The sequence below is a fragment of the Loa loa genome (assembly GCF_000183805.2).
Source record: "Loa loa unplaced genomic scaffold supercont3.729, whole genome shotgun sequence".
Classification (NCBI taxonomy): domain Eukaryota; kingdom Metazoa; phylum Nematoda; class Chromadorea; order Rhabditida; family Onchocercidae; genus Loa; species Loa loa.
In genome coordinates this window covers 1,860-16,216 of record NW_018108909.1, presented here as the reverse complement: position 1 = coordinate 16,216, position 14,357 = coordinate 1,860, and the positions used below count along the sequence as shown (strand labels likewise).

The window sequence follows — 14,357 nt, the reverse complement described above, 5'->3', positions numbered from 1 at the left end:
TCATCAAATCGTTCGTAACCGTTCTTTTATTTTTTACTTTTTTTTGGTGTGAACCGAGAGAGTTATCGATGTTTCTTGAAAGAAAACTGCAAGTATTGTCCATCGTTGAAATGTATTTTGGGGCGTGTGAAATGATGCTTCAAGGCGTCAATATTTTCGAAGCAGATCGTGGAGGGAGACAATATTTCGTCGTAAACTACATCTATCCAATCTTTCAAAGCTACCTCATTTTCACTCCCAGCATTCTGCACTCCATCTCACTTTCTCATCAAAAACGATTTTGTTCAATGTTGTGCGTATTATTTCCCTTCCTTTCGCTTGTTATCAATTTTTAAAGGATGATTGTTTGTCATTTGAAAATTCAAAAATGTATTGTTTTTACTGCTTCTCAAGAAAGTCCTATTGTAGGCCATTGATTGTTGTCTCAAGGCGATGTTTTCGTAAGTGGAAAGACAAAAAGTCATAGGGAGTATTCAGTCTTGAAGGTCTGGTAGCCATACCTGTTGAAGGTTGAAGTATAAGTTCTCTATATTCAATTTTGCTTTTGTTTTGCATTTTAAACTAAATTAGTTTATTTTTTTTGCACTGTTGCTTCTATCTTTCTTCCGTTATCTAATGTTTCATCAGCCTCACTTCTAACAAAAGCTGCAATTGCATCCCTTAAATGAAATGATATGGAACCCCTCGAATTCTTTCCACATTCCGGAAGAAATTTCGCTGGGATTTTTATTGTACACAATCATCTCTTGCAACAGTTTCTTGCTTAAAAACTGGAAAATTCTTATGCTAGCAAATTTCAAATGATATATGCAAAGTAACTCCGTTTTTTGGCCACAATAATAGTTGGAAAAAGAGGGGATGAAAGAAGATTTGATACCTTACCTTCTGGACTTGGCAGTAATCTATCATAATAGTTCTCTGGCTGTGTAACAAGCTTTTATTCGCCTAGTTCTCAATCTGTCTTCCAATCTATTGAATGCCAGTCTGCAGGAAACATCTCGCTGTAATGTTGTGCAGTGTTAAGAGTAAATCTAATTACTTCTTTTCCTACTTCTTCCTCTTTATATATGAACGTTAAAATGCGAACAATTTTAAAAATAATATTAGCTGGTAAAATTGGAGTCTTTTACATCCCCCGTTAAATGATAGTAGATAATAGAAGCCCTTTATGTATCTCTCCATCTATCCATGCACGACGGATATATATTTGTTTGTTTATTTATATATCGAGTTTTGTTTCCAGGCATTGCATTTAGGACGGAGTCAGAGTGATCTAAGTGGAGTGAAATTTACAGTATTTGAAAGTTTCAGTGTAAATGACATTTTTCACACAACAGGACATCATTAGTGGGTTTAATATAAATTAGTGATTTTCTGAAATGCATCCACACAGTTAAGTAAAAACCTTATTACAGGGAGTTTGCTATTATTGCATCATCATCTTCTATCATTTCTCTATCACAACACTTTCATTTTTTATCTGTATTGCATATATTTATACCTGTATTTTTACATGTATTTGCCTTTCTCTTTCTTTCTTCCCTATATCCCTCAACTCTGCCTTATATCGAGCACAAAAATTTAGGAATAAAACACGTATAGAATTTTTCATTTTCGGATTAGATTACTTCTTAGCTTACAGATGTTTACATCTTTAGCTACTTGTTTTAATATTCGTTGCTGCTGAATTCATCTGAGATACCTATTTGTCACCTTGATTCCCTTCCATTGTTCAAAATATTTTTGATATGTCAGTTCTATAATTTTAATTTTTTTTCGCTTTTCATGACCTTTCGGAGTTCATTTTCATCTTTAGCTCATAATTCTACCAGTCATAAAGTTTTTTGAAAAATTACGAGATTTCTCAGAAAGGATTCTGAGATAGCAAAAAAAAAAACATAGTTTCTTGGTAGTCGGTCAAGTACTGGTCGGTTATTCAATTTGATAAAATATGTCAAGTTCTTTCAAATGAAAAATGAAATACTTTGGACTAATGGTGACACTGACACTAAATAAGATAATGATGAATGTAGTCATGAATGATCTTCCTGTTGCATCTGGTTAGGTTAATGTCCCAATGAACAGATAAAAAGACAAATGGAAGTAATCAGTAATCATAATGGACAATTAGTATTTATAATCTTTCAATGATAATAATGTTAAACTGAACATTTCCGAGTCATTCATGAGGAAGGAGATAGAAGAAAACGAATATATATGAAGGGACGTGTGTGGAGGAAATATGCAAAAAGCATTAGTGGTGGTAACATTATAATGAATAATTTTTTCTCTCAGGACTTCAGGGAAAAAAATTTCGTCTTGATTCGACCTCCTGTCTTTGTGATTTCTCTTTTTGAACTTCATTTCACATTTGAACCTATCACCAAATTGTTCGCTATGAAATAAGTAAAATGCTTTATCCCTGCTTGGTTCAACAAAGAGTAAAGATGAACACTGCTAAAAATTATAATACTGCATTTCTATTTCTTTTATTTATTAAAATAATCTCATGGTATATTTCACAAATTTTGAGGTACTCAATAACATTTTTGAACACCAACAGATTATATTTCCTTCAGGATGCTTTGCTATCATTCATAAATTTGGTTTTTTAAACTTTTTTGAATATTTACTTAATCATACTACTTTCTTCTTCAGTGTCATGCTTGTTTCCATAGGGTATCATTCAAGTACAGCAAAATTTGTGTTTATATTACACATCTAATTAAATCATTTATTAGTATTTGCGCATAATAACGCCAAAGTTAAGCAAAAAAATATGCAAATATAAAGAATGAAGTGATAATATATGGATAAAACACATAATTTATAGGTAAAAGAGCGAGTAATATAAAGCAAGATGTGGCGGCAATGTTGATTTGGATATTGCTGATTATTAATGGCTGCTTATGCGCAATTATTAATTGTGTGGACTTGCATATTGGAGGCGTTTTTCCGATGGAAGCAGGCTCGGGTGGATGGGCGGGTGGTGAAGCGTGTCTACCGGCCGTACAGATCGCCCTTCAGGATGTAAATGCCAATACCAATATTTTACCGGGTTATATGTTGAAGTTGCATTATCATAATAGTAAGGTACATTTCCAAGAATTTTCTGGTGTTGCTTCTTATTAGTTTCTTTAAAAATTCATTGAAGGAATTCCACTGATGAACATTACTGCTGAAAATTTAAAATGCCTATTTTCATTTTTATATACCGGTAAAATTTTCCATTTAGTGTCAACCGGGTCTAGCAGCAAAGCAACTGTACGAATTGCTGTATAAGGCTCCAACAAAACTGATGTTGCTAGCTGGTTGTAGCCCTGTGACAACTGTTTTTGCGGAAGCAGCTCCAGTCTGGAATCTCGTTGTGGTAAATATTCTCGTTAAGCTTCCTATAAGTTTTTTCTTATTGTTTTATTTGTTGTAAAGTCTGCATTTTAGTTGAACTTTTATTCATTTTTTTTTTAGCTTATTATTTTTTTAGCTTTTTTTTAGCTTTCTTATGGTGGCAGTTCTCCAGCGCTTTCCAACAGACAGCGCTTTCCGACACTTTTTAGAACTCATCCTACCGCAAATATGCAAAATCCAACAAGGTTTAAGTTTCTTTTTATCCCACGGTAATTTTTCCTATACATGAGTTTGAATTTTGTGATTTCACCAGTATAAGTTTATATAAAATTCCATGTGTTTGTCGACATTGTGCACATTTTTTTGCAGGCTAAGACTTTTCCAAAAATTTAAGTGGAAGAAAATAACGATTTTACAATCAGTTGAAGAAGTATTCACGTCAACAGCCAAAGATCTTGAAGAGCAATGTAGGGAAAAGGGTATTCGAGTTGAACGGCAAAGCTTTTACGGTGATCCTTCGGATGCTGTAAAAACCTTGGTACGTCAAGATGCTCGGATTATTGTTGGTTTGTTCTACGTTACTGAGGCTCGACGCGTACTTTGTCAGGTAAGCTGTAGATTTTAGAACTCGAAACTTGTGAAAGCAATTTCAAGAAATGTCGATACATTCGGGAAAATCATATTTAGAAGGTCGTCAAGAACTTTCTAAATAACCGCAGTTTTTATAGGCTTATAAGCATGATCTCTATGGTAGAAAGTACGTTTGGTTTTTCATTGGTTGGTATGCTGATACGTGGTTCATTCCACCGACTGATGAGCCACTTAACTGCACTGCCGAACAAGTAAGTTTATTGATTTGCCATTTTATCATTTTTAATGATGGAAGAATTGATAGAAACTTGTTTGTGCCGTAAGAAAATCAAAAAATTATATATTTCACGATACAACAGATAACTATAATAAAGAAATCTCTTTTAGATGATTAAAGCAGCACAGTATCATATAACAACGGAAAGTATAATGTTAAGTAGAGACGAAGAATTGACAGTTTCCGGAATGACTGGTAAGCAGTTCCAGAAACGATTGATGAATATGCTGACCACTGATCCAGCTGAAACTGGTGGTTTTCCAGAAGCTCCCCTAGCCTATGATGCTGTCTGGTAATTACTTTTCCATTTCTGTTGAGAAAGTTCATTAAAAAGTTTAAAATTTATGCTGCTCCGGTTTTATGGATTTTATAGAACTTTCCTACAGCAAATTTAAACTCGGAACATCTAGTTATCAAAGTATGGTAACTACTGGCGGCGTTAAAACGCGACCGGGCAGTTATCTTGAAATAGGCCTGTAGCATGTTGTCCACGAAAGCTAGCATTACGGATCTTCTTGATACAACCGTCTGTGATCTTGTGTGAAGTAGAAGTTTTTGGTCCGTCAAATTTAGTTTCGTTTTCCAACCATTTCCGTATAAAATTTGTAGTGGGTTACGATTACTGCTGTAGGATGTCAGCTGATCATTTGCGTAAAGCAGATACAATCTTTCTGTCTACAAAAATAATTGCAAACTACTGCTTTTCCGAGAGTGTCACTAAAGCCTTCTTTATATTTTCTTTCTTTGGATTTTTAAGGTATATGTAAGGTTGAGAATTTAAATTTTGAGCGTCTGCATAACTTTTACTCCAACTGGGCTTTCTTCAATATTTTTTGGATTGAGGCTGAACCAATTAACTTGATTGAATAGCGGATACTAGCTCTGAATCTGTGACTGTCGAAATAGCGCTAAACAAAACTGCAGCGTATTGCAATATGAAATAGAGCCAAGCACTCCAAAATGCAATAGCCGTCATTAATCAATCCGTATTAAGCAGTTGTTTGCTGATTTGTTTGCAGGGCAGTTGCATTGGCTTTCAACTGCACACTATCAAAACTTCAAGCAGGACAAAGTCTTGAGAATTTTGCTTATAACAATACAAGCATAGCAAAAAAATTATTCAACTGCGTTAAAGACACGCAATTTCGCGGTGTTTCAGTAAGTTCTGAATCTTTTCCCGTTTTTAGTAAAAAAGTTGTGCGAGTAAATCACTCTGTCGAGTCCTATGAACTTTCAGGGTCAGGTTATGTTCAATGATCTTGGTGATCGCATCGCACGAACACAAATCGAACAGCTGCAAGGTTGATATGAAAGAATTTTTCCTTATGTTGCACTTTCCGTTTAGTAAGTAATTAATTAGATTTCAAGTATCTCAACGTTATTAAGACTTTCAACTATTGATAGTTCATTGAGATTGAAAAATCTGTTCAATGGGATCGCAATAAACATTCTTGCAGATGGAAAATATCAAATGCTGGGTATTTACGACACAACGACACTTCGTCTGGACTGGTATGGTAAGGAAAAGTTTTCAACAATGAATGGATTACCTCCTCCGGATTCGACTCTTATACAAGAGTGGCTCCTTACCGTTGATCTAGAGGTTATATTTTTGCTGTGTAATTAGTCACTTCCTTTCAGTCTGAAATTTAATTATCCGCTAACAATCAAATTTCAGTCATAAAACAAGTAAAAAATTGATTAACTACTATTTCAGTTATATTATGCAATTGCGTTACTGGCAGTGGTCGGAATCTTCGTTGCATGTATTATATTCATATTTAACATCAGGAACTCTGATAGAATGTCAGTTTTTAATAATTTCATTATTGAACTTGATTGTTGCATCCAGCTACTATTTTTCCAGTTATCTTCGTGAAAAGAAGTGATTGATAAGTGGTGGTCATTAAACGGCTATAAGAATTTTAAATAAAAAATCACTCATTCATCATAGTCATAACACATTGAACGTTCTAGTCTTCGAATTTCTTAAACCCTCAGCAAAAATTCTGCTTCAAATTATTTGCCTCTAACTAATGTTTCAATTTAAATGCAGATGAATTCCTTCTTATTTCTGAAGTTAGCAAATATAATAGGTCTTCTACATGTGAACAGATAGAATCAAAATATCAAGTTCTGTAGTGTCTTCTGAGGAACTGTATCATCTTCTAGAAATATTTCTTTTAAAAGCTGACCTCGGTGTTGTTTTGCAGCACTCTGATGCTAAATGGTTCGGACCACTAAAAATTTCACTATGCAGAAATGCCAGGAATCTACCCTTTCATACCGTTCCCACTTGTACATCAACAAAGAAAAAGGATTGGACAATGGAGTTGCAATCCTAAAATTAGTATTACACAAATAAAGAATATTATTCTCAAGTTAGGTTCAGCAGTTAATAACCACCGTTCGTCAGTTAAATCATCCGGCAGGATGCGACAGTTGAGATTTTATAATTCTATAAATAATCCCCATTGACTTGAATTCAGGATAATAATGGAATCTCAACCACAGTGTAACAATGTACTTCTAGCTGGATGTATACTTTGCTGCCTAAGCCTATTGTTATTGGGTCTACCAGCACGTGGAATCACTATTCCAAAGCATTCATTCACACTACTCTGTCATGTTAGTTTAAATTTAAGAAAAATTAAAATGACATTTCCGTTTATTCAGCTGAATGTTTTCAATTTTTAGTCACAAATATCACTTTTAATGGTTGGTTTCACGTTTGCTTATGGGTCGATGTTTGCCAAAGTTTGGGTTGTTCATCGGTTAGGCGCAGCAGAGAATCAGCATCTCATCTCCAGGCCAACTACAGGACAGGTAGCACACTTATGAACTTGAAAAGCCGAATACATCGTAAAGTCTCGAAGGATACCATAATTTATTTCCATTTTAAACATTTTAACACTTTTGCGTTTCATCACTTTTGTAAAATCCACCTCCGCGATATAAAATTCTGAAAACAAATTCAAAACCACGACAATTTGCTATTTTGCATTTTGCAGTCAGTGCCTGCATGCAAATTCTACCTCGTAGTTACTGCATTTTTTGTGGTCGATGTAATCATAATAACTTGTTGGTTTACATTTGACCCGATTCAAAGGGTCGAACAACGGTTTCCACTACAAGTAAGTACAGAAACGAATATTTTTTGAGGGTCATGCATATTGTGCAAAATTTCCTTTCAGTTCCAGAAAAATTCCGATAAGAAAAATTGTTTCTGAATGGTATCACAAATTATATTCAGTGTTTGTAAAACTCATCTGCAAAAACCTGATCTTATATATTCGACTATATGTTCTGTCGTGCACTTTGTCTTCTTTTACAGGAGCCACCAATGGGAACTGAAGAAGATGTTATGCTTTTACCGATCCTTGAACTGTGTCAAAGTAAACGACAAGAAATGTGGACAGGTATTAGATTTTTCGAAAACTGTGTTAAATTTCCAAATGCCGACAGATTCGAAATTGTGTAAAACGATGTAGAGATTTCGGATTTGTAGCAAAGGATTATGACTTTCTGATGAGTTTAAACGCTTGTAAAATAAAAAGGTACCCAAAAATGTAACAGAATAACATATCTTTTGAAAAGAAAGGCCGCGGAGCATCATGCTCTGATATTTGTCGCGGACAATTGTATTTATTATATTTTCTAGCGAGCATTTTACTGATTTCTCTTTGAAATTCCCGTGAATCCATGTTCCAACACTTTATCACTTTTGTCTTTTGGAGATACAATTAATTATATATGTTTTCCATAAAATGTTATAACGGTGCTGCAGTACTAGTTGGAATGTTTTTGTGATTTAGGTTTTTAGACAGAAAGAAAATGTGTCGTTTTTATAGGCTTGGTAATGGGTTATAAATGTTTGCTATTGGTGCTCGGTCTTTTCCTCGCATATGAAACGCGTAATTTAAAACCTCTTTTTGTGAACGATCTACGCTTCGTTGGTTTGGCTATATATAACGTCGCCGTGTTATCACTAATAACTGGACCAATTGTCACTTTTCTTATTCGATCTCAATCCGATGCCAATTTTGCTTTTATTAGCATTACTGGTTTCTTTTTCATTCTTTCGAAACTTCCTTTTTCTTGTTCAAAGATTGAATTACAAAGCTGAAATCCTTAGTATATGTTACATTGACGGTTAAGCTAGAGAAACGAATAAGAGGGTTTGAAGACACTAGTATTACGATGCAGTATATTGAGTTGTTAAACATTTAAAGTGGTATGGTATAGTGGATAAACCACTCTACTATATCAGCGCCTCATATTTTAATTCTTCGAATTTGGGTTTCAGCAAATTTTTGAAAACTTAAGAACGGCGACTGGAGAAAAACAGGTGTTGATTGCTGTCATAGTTTCAGTTTTATTGAGTACATATATAACGCTTGGTCTAGTATTTTTGCCAAAAATTGTTCATATACGTCGAATACCTAAAAGTGGGGAGAAAAACGATGGTACTAAACCACTGTATCATCCAGATGCTGCTGGAATAGAGCAAAAAAGGTGTCAACAGCTTGTTCATGAGAATGCCGATCTGAAGTGCCAAATAGAGCATGTTGGTTTCATCTTAAAATTTACTTTTTTTGAAATGAAGATATTGCTCTTAAATCCCTCTAGTATTTTCACAGTTCATTACTCGATTACGAACAATCCAGATTTTTCTTTGAAGAATCTTATATAAAATCATTGTCCAGAAGGAGAAAAAAATCGCGGATTATCGTCAGCGTTTGCGGAAACATATTCAAGAAACAACTGGTATTCCACTTCGTGAACGTATATATATCAGCACCAGCGATGAGAATATAACACATTCATTTCCAACTGCACTCACAACAACTGCTTTGATCGAAAATTTGCCAAGCGAAAATACGGGTAACATTTTTGGCTATAGCAAGAACAAGAAATTTTTCGGTTAGAGAAATCTCTCCTTCGCGAAAAAAAACGATCCCAGATAGCTCCAGTCTTTACTTCTCGAAACTATTTGCAGGTAATTCCAACTATCGCTCCACTGATTTTCTGGGAAGCCATTGAGATTTTTTCTCTCATTTTAACTTGCTATAATATAGCTCTCAAGTTTCTCCGGTAGTGTCCCTCCCAATATTTGATTTCCTTGGCCATCTATATTCGATCTACGTATTCTTTCGCTGCCAAAGGATTGCTTGGAGTTTAATAGTAGAGTAGGTAGATAGGGACAGTTTCATAATCCCTTCCGATGTCCTAAAAACGGATGATGTTCCTTTAGGATAATTAAGATCGTTATGCAAAGTCCCAACGAGTCGTAAGTCGGTATTGAATAGAAAATTAGAAAATTGAATAGAAAATCTTCCTGTGCTTTAGAAACTGTTTCATTTTTTTTCAAAGCTCGACTTCAAAAAAAATCACACTTGAGTTTTCATTTTGTAGATAAATACAACAGTAATTATGAAGAGGTGGAAAACGAAGATACATCGTCAACATTCAGCGAATTATTTCTGTAGTGCTTCATTTTTTTCTTTATAAAGTTCAAAAAATTCATCTCGCAACATTTTCGAACTCCTACTAGTGAAGCTATTTCTTTCTTACTACCACTCGGTGACTTTTGAGGAGCTGCAACGCAACTCGTAAGTTCAGATGAATTTACACAGAATAAACGCCTTGCCTGTTATCACCGCCCGATATTTCCTTGCCAGCAACGAGAGCCTCATGACAAAATGGAAAGGTTGACTTTTACCGTGAGTCATTACCTCGACATAGAGCACGACTTGACCAACGAATCTTATGAACCAATTAGCCAGGTCTCATGATCTTATTCCATATAAACGAAGTAGCACTGCAATAAATCCCCTAAAACTCCGAAGTTGCGGCGGAATAGGCATTTTAAAAAGTATTTTATGACATTTGATGAGGATCTGAATAACGTCTACTGAATGGAACAGAATTACGCACAAACCAAAGCCAAACAAACAATTGCGATGTTGTGATAATACATGTAGAGTATAATACAGTACAGTATAAAAGCAAAACTAACATATGGACAATGTTTGGTCTCAGTTGCAGATAAAAAACTTGTTATCCAAGAAGAAGGTTCAAACTGCATTCATAATGATTTGTTTCCCTGGTGAAATGTTCCTTTTACCGAGCAAAACTGCTTAGCAAACGGATGTGCGATATCGGGAACTGTTAAAAACGTTCATCCCATTCTTCTAACCAACGATTAAACGGATTACTATTCTATTTACCACTTACAGATACCCTTGGAAGTGAAGGACACTATGCGTTATTATTACATAAAATCATGTTTCAAAATGTCGAATCATCCGGACTATTCTCTTGGATCATTCCGAACAAAAGTGACTGAGACCAGTGTAAAGTTCAACAGTGTTCAGTGTCTAACAATACTCCAATGTCTAATAATTTTCAGAGATTTTAACTCTAATTTAAGTCTCGACTTGAAACTCTAAATTTCCAAATTCCATACCCATAACTTTGGTTGCGAATAAGCTGTTTAAAAAAATTACCACCACGCAACGCTAAGGGAGAATGGGTACGTAACGCGATGTAAACGACAATCAAAAAACAGCAGGAGAAAAAAGGGTTAAAAACCATGCGAAAATGAACGGTTATTCACCAACCATGTATACAAAGCGCAGTGCAACAGCTGGTCCGTTTGCAAATACAAATAGATGTTTAAAAAGTAAAAAAGCACGATTTCGACATACTTTTGAATTTAAAAATACACTGAGTAAGAACACTGATAAGACCTGGAGTACTACTTATTCAGGCACCTTTGTTGATTTGCACCATTTGCCTTCGTAAAATATTGAAGGCAAATATCATAGAGTATTACGGATGCGTGGCGTCATGTCATTCAACCCACCTGGTGATTCCAAACAGCACCTTCCTGAAAATTCCCTGCAGATCATTATATTTGGTTGGGATGTTAACTTGAGCAAAATGACTTTAAAAAACACGGTCATATTTTGAAGAAGTTATAGTCAATTTGAGGATTAAAGTGCTAAACTTCCAAACTCCCAGAAAGAATTAAAGTGTTAAACTTCCAGGAAATCTAACAACTTATGTCTTGAAGGAGTATAATATTGATGAATTTAACAAGATGGAGCTTCGTTCCCAGCAGAATCACTTTCCATTTTTTATAGGTAATTATGCCAAAACAAGTGAAAAAATATGAAGGAAAATTGCACATAACATGCAAACAATCAACAAGCACATATAACCTCCATTAAAACTGTTTTTATAGGGCTAATTTTCGAATGCTTCCAAAGTAATACTGCGTTGACAATCCAAACAGCACAATTTAATGGACAATGAGCCCTTCGCTTCAGCAAGGACACTAATACAGCTTAATGCCATTTCTTCACGGGAAATTAGTCAAGAAACCATATCTTTATGCTTGGAAAAGAATGCTTCCCAACATTCGAGTAAGTTGAAGAAATTGGTCAAAAACTCTTTTCGTACGAAAGGAATCTAAGAAATCATAAAGTACTGAACTCTCCTGCTCATTTTACCCAAATATTCGAAAAAAAAAAAAAAGGAACAGACAGGTTGTCCTCATATCTTTGAACTTATAAACAAACGCAAAGAACCGCTCCAGCACACTCTATCAACAAAACTTGGAACCAAGAAAACTGATCCCAAATCGGTTCATTAGTAAAAAGTTTCAAGATAACGAAGAATAACGTATGCTTCTTGGCGTGGAAGAATTGGGAAACGCGTTACAAAGTACTAAGGCGGTTAAAAAAAAAAAATATATTACCGATCAGATACAAATTGAAATGCATCCGTTGGAAATAACAAGAAAATAAGGGGAACATAAGCATAAGCTGCCTAACATAACAAATGAATTTCCAGCGTGAAACGAGCACTTGGAAAATTCGTCTATATTAATTAAGCTTGAGTAAATGTAGGGTTAAAATCCCTGTCGCTAATCAAATGAGAAACTTAAATCTTTTCTCAACAAATTACTGGAATGGTACATGTATTTAATCACATTAAATAACCGCCTGTTACGATTTTGTTACCAAAAATGCCGGGTGGAATAAGTGCTAACAACGTCAGTCTCAACGACTACTGACAATACTGGTACTCATTTCTTACCCGATATAGCTTCCTTAACCTCAAAAAAAGTCTACTTCTCAAAAAACCTACCGTTTTTTTAAACTTTGAGATCCAATCGAGGCAACACAAAAATATGTGCACTACTGGAGTGCGTGAGTGGCATCCTGCTTTTCTACGAAACCACAAGTCCACCAATGACGAAAAAATTAAAAATATGTTTTGCGGGACATAAAATGAAGGTAAAATAAAATCAAATGAATTTGACGAGGTCATTTCGCACACCCACAAGTGGTGCACTACATTCTATAGCAGTTCAAATGATATTTGATCCTCGCTATAAGAAGTACATAAAAATGGAACTCGTGGCATACAAATCTTGTCTGAGTGCCGAAATCAGGGCGCAACGATAAACTATTCTGGCGTCGATAACTGCGTTAATTCACTAGAAAAAAAACCCTGGTATTAAATAACCTGCAGACTTGTTCACTTTATAGTTATATATTCTTTGGCAAATGCCAAACAGTGTAACAGCACTTTTGTGGAGCAGTCCTTAAAATTAAACTGTATAATTGATAGCAAAATAGTAGATATCTTAACTAAAGACCTTTGAAAAAACAGCAACAATTTCTTCCCTACTAATGGACACTTTGAAATCCTGTCATATTCAATATATAAAATTGACTTCTCCAGCTGTCACTACTACACTGATGTGTGCTGCAACTCTTACACCGCTAAAGCGAATATTTTGCAACCGAACATAAACGATTAAACATATCTCCACAGAACAATGTAAGGATTTATGGAAGTTAAGAAAATGTTAATTCTAAAACAACAAATAATTTGACGCTACTTGAACTGTTATTCGAAAAGTAAGAAAGCGATAGTTGAAGGGATGTAATAACCTACCTAAAACAAGTCCAGTAATATTTCAACTCTGTTATTTAAGGAACTGATAGTGACGTGAGACCCAATGATCACAAACGTAATCCTGATAATTTATGCAGCCGACGCAATTTGCACGGAATGAGAAAGTACGCCCGCGCTGTGCAATCCTTCCACCTCACTGCACCCTTTTTGGAAGTGGAGCAACAAGAGGAACAACAAAGTGAAAACGACGGTAAAGTGTTGCGTCTACATGTAAACGCTCTTTCCAGCAAAATCGAAAAAGAAAACCTGTTGAAAACTGCGATAACAATAACAGAAATAGGCAAGAGGAAGAGAAATTCTAGCATCAGCGGCACCCACTGACGACCGACTCAGTTAGCTCTTCCAAGAGGACGAGGAACACCAGCAAAGGCAGAAACATAGCAACAAATGCGGGATGATAACAAAGCCAAGTTTCCTTTCTTAATCCAAACGAAAAATCTCTGTGCACATATCGGGCAAAGCACAGTTCATCACAAGCATTAGTAAAAGTATAGCGGACAAAATGATAAACTACCTTGCAATACAAATGCCAGCAGTAATTATTACCAATAAAAGCAGCATTGAGTGTTCGCGATGCACTATGTCTTCATCGTTCTTCATAGACTCCATGAATGTTGATTTCTTCTGCATAATTTATGGAGGTCAACCCGCCAAAGTGAAGATAACCCATTTTCCCCTACTGCAATAAGTAGAAAACCTTATGATGGCAATTTCTCCTGTTTCTTCCCCCTTGTTCACTAACTCCGATCAGAAATGAAAGCTAAATAATTCGCACTGTGGAAGACATCACAACTTCCATATATTCACACTTAGCTACCTTTAAATATCTGGGAAACGACTCGAAAAGAAATTCGATTTCCGTGATCTAACACCACAAAACTATGAAAACAGACCACCCAACTTTTTCTGATTAAATGACTACTTAGAAATATCACCTGATAATTTGGAAGAACTTCACCAGATCACTGCAGCAAATCTCCAATATTTATACAAAAAAAAAAATCGCTGGAGCGCTACCATGACACATTCATTCACAGGAAGAAACATGCACTGCGTTAAATTCTGCACCATCGGTCCGTTATACTAACCATTCTTCACTAATCCAATGATAGATTCTCCAGCAAGAAAAGTTGCATCAGAAGTTTAG

At 35.3% G+C, this 14,357-nt stretch overlaps 2 protein-coding genes across 2 annotated transcripts; both read left to right on the top strand.

The window, feature by feature from the left end:
* The first annotated feature begins 2,824 nt into the window (after nucleotides 1–2,824).
* On the top strand, nucleotides 2,825–9,951 carry LOAG_06902 (receptor family ligand binding region containing protein). Its single transcript, XM_020447275.1, has 18 exons — nucleotides 2,825–3,093; nucleotides 3,236–3,370; nucleotides 3,496–3,593; nucleotides 3,718–3,955; nucleotides 4,077–4,190; nucleotides 4,327–4,508; nucleotides 5,236–5,374; nucleotides 5,454–5,517; nucleotides 5,674–5,819; nucleotides 5,934–6,022; nucleotides 6,706–6,844; nucleotides 6,914–7,042; nucleotides 7,228–7,350; nucleotides 7,551–7,635; nucleotides 8,068–8,280; nucleotides 8,590–8,783; nucleotides 8,923–9,100; nucleotides 9,632–9,951. Exons 1-18 carry the CDS (start codon nucleotides 2,872–2,874, stop codon nucleotides 9,703–9,705), a joined length of 2,562 nt encoding a protein of 853 aa, XP_020302478.1. The 5' UTR covers nucleotides 2,825–2,871; the 3' UTR covers nucleotides 9,706–9,951.
* A 2,844-nt stretch (nucleotides 9,952–12,795) lies between these two features.
* On the top strand, nucleotides 12,796–13,531 carry LOAG_06901 (hypothetical protein; the record flags this gene model as incomplete). Its single annotated transcript, XM_003142435.1, has 2 exons — nucleotides 12,796–12,829; nucleotides 13,230–13,531. The coding sequence occupies 2 exons, from the start codon at nucleotides 12,796–12,798 to the stop codon at nucleotides 13,529–13,531; spliced, it is 336 nt and encodes a 111-aa protein (XP_003142483.1).
* Between the last annotated feature and the right edge of the window lie 826 nt (nucleotides 13,532–14,357).

Excerpts from the sequence above, each read along its gene's own strand:
- LOAG_06902 (XM_020447275.1), top strand. The coding sequence starts at position 2,872 with ATGTTGATTTGGATATTGCTGATTATTAATGGCTGCTTATGCGCAATT. Across the intron at positions 3,956-4,076 it reads CTCGACGCGTACTTTGTCAG|GCTTATAAGCATGATCTCTA; the intron begins GTAAGCTGTAGA and ends CAGTTTTTATAG. Across the intron at positions 7,351-7,550 it reads AACAACGGTTTCCACTACAA|GAGCCACCAATGGGAACTGA; the intron begins GTAAGTACAGAA and ends CTTCTTTTACAG.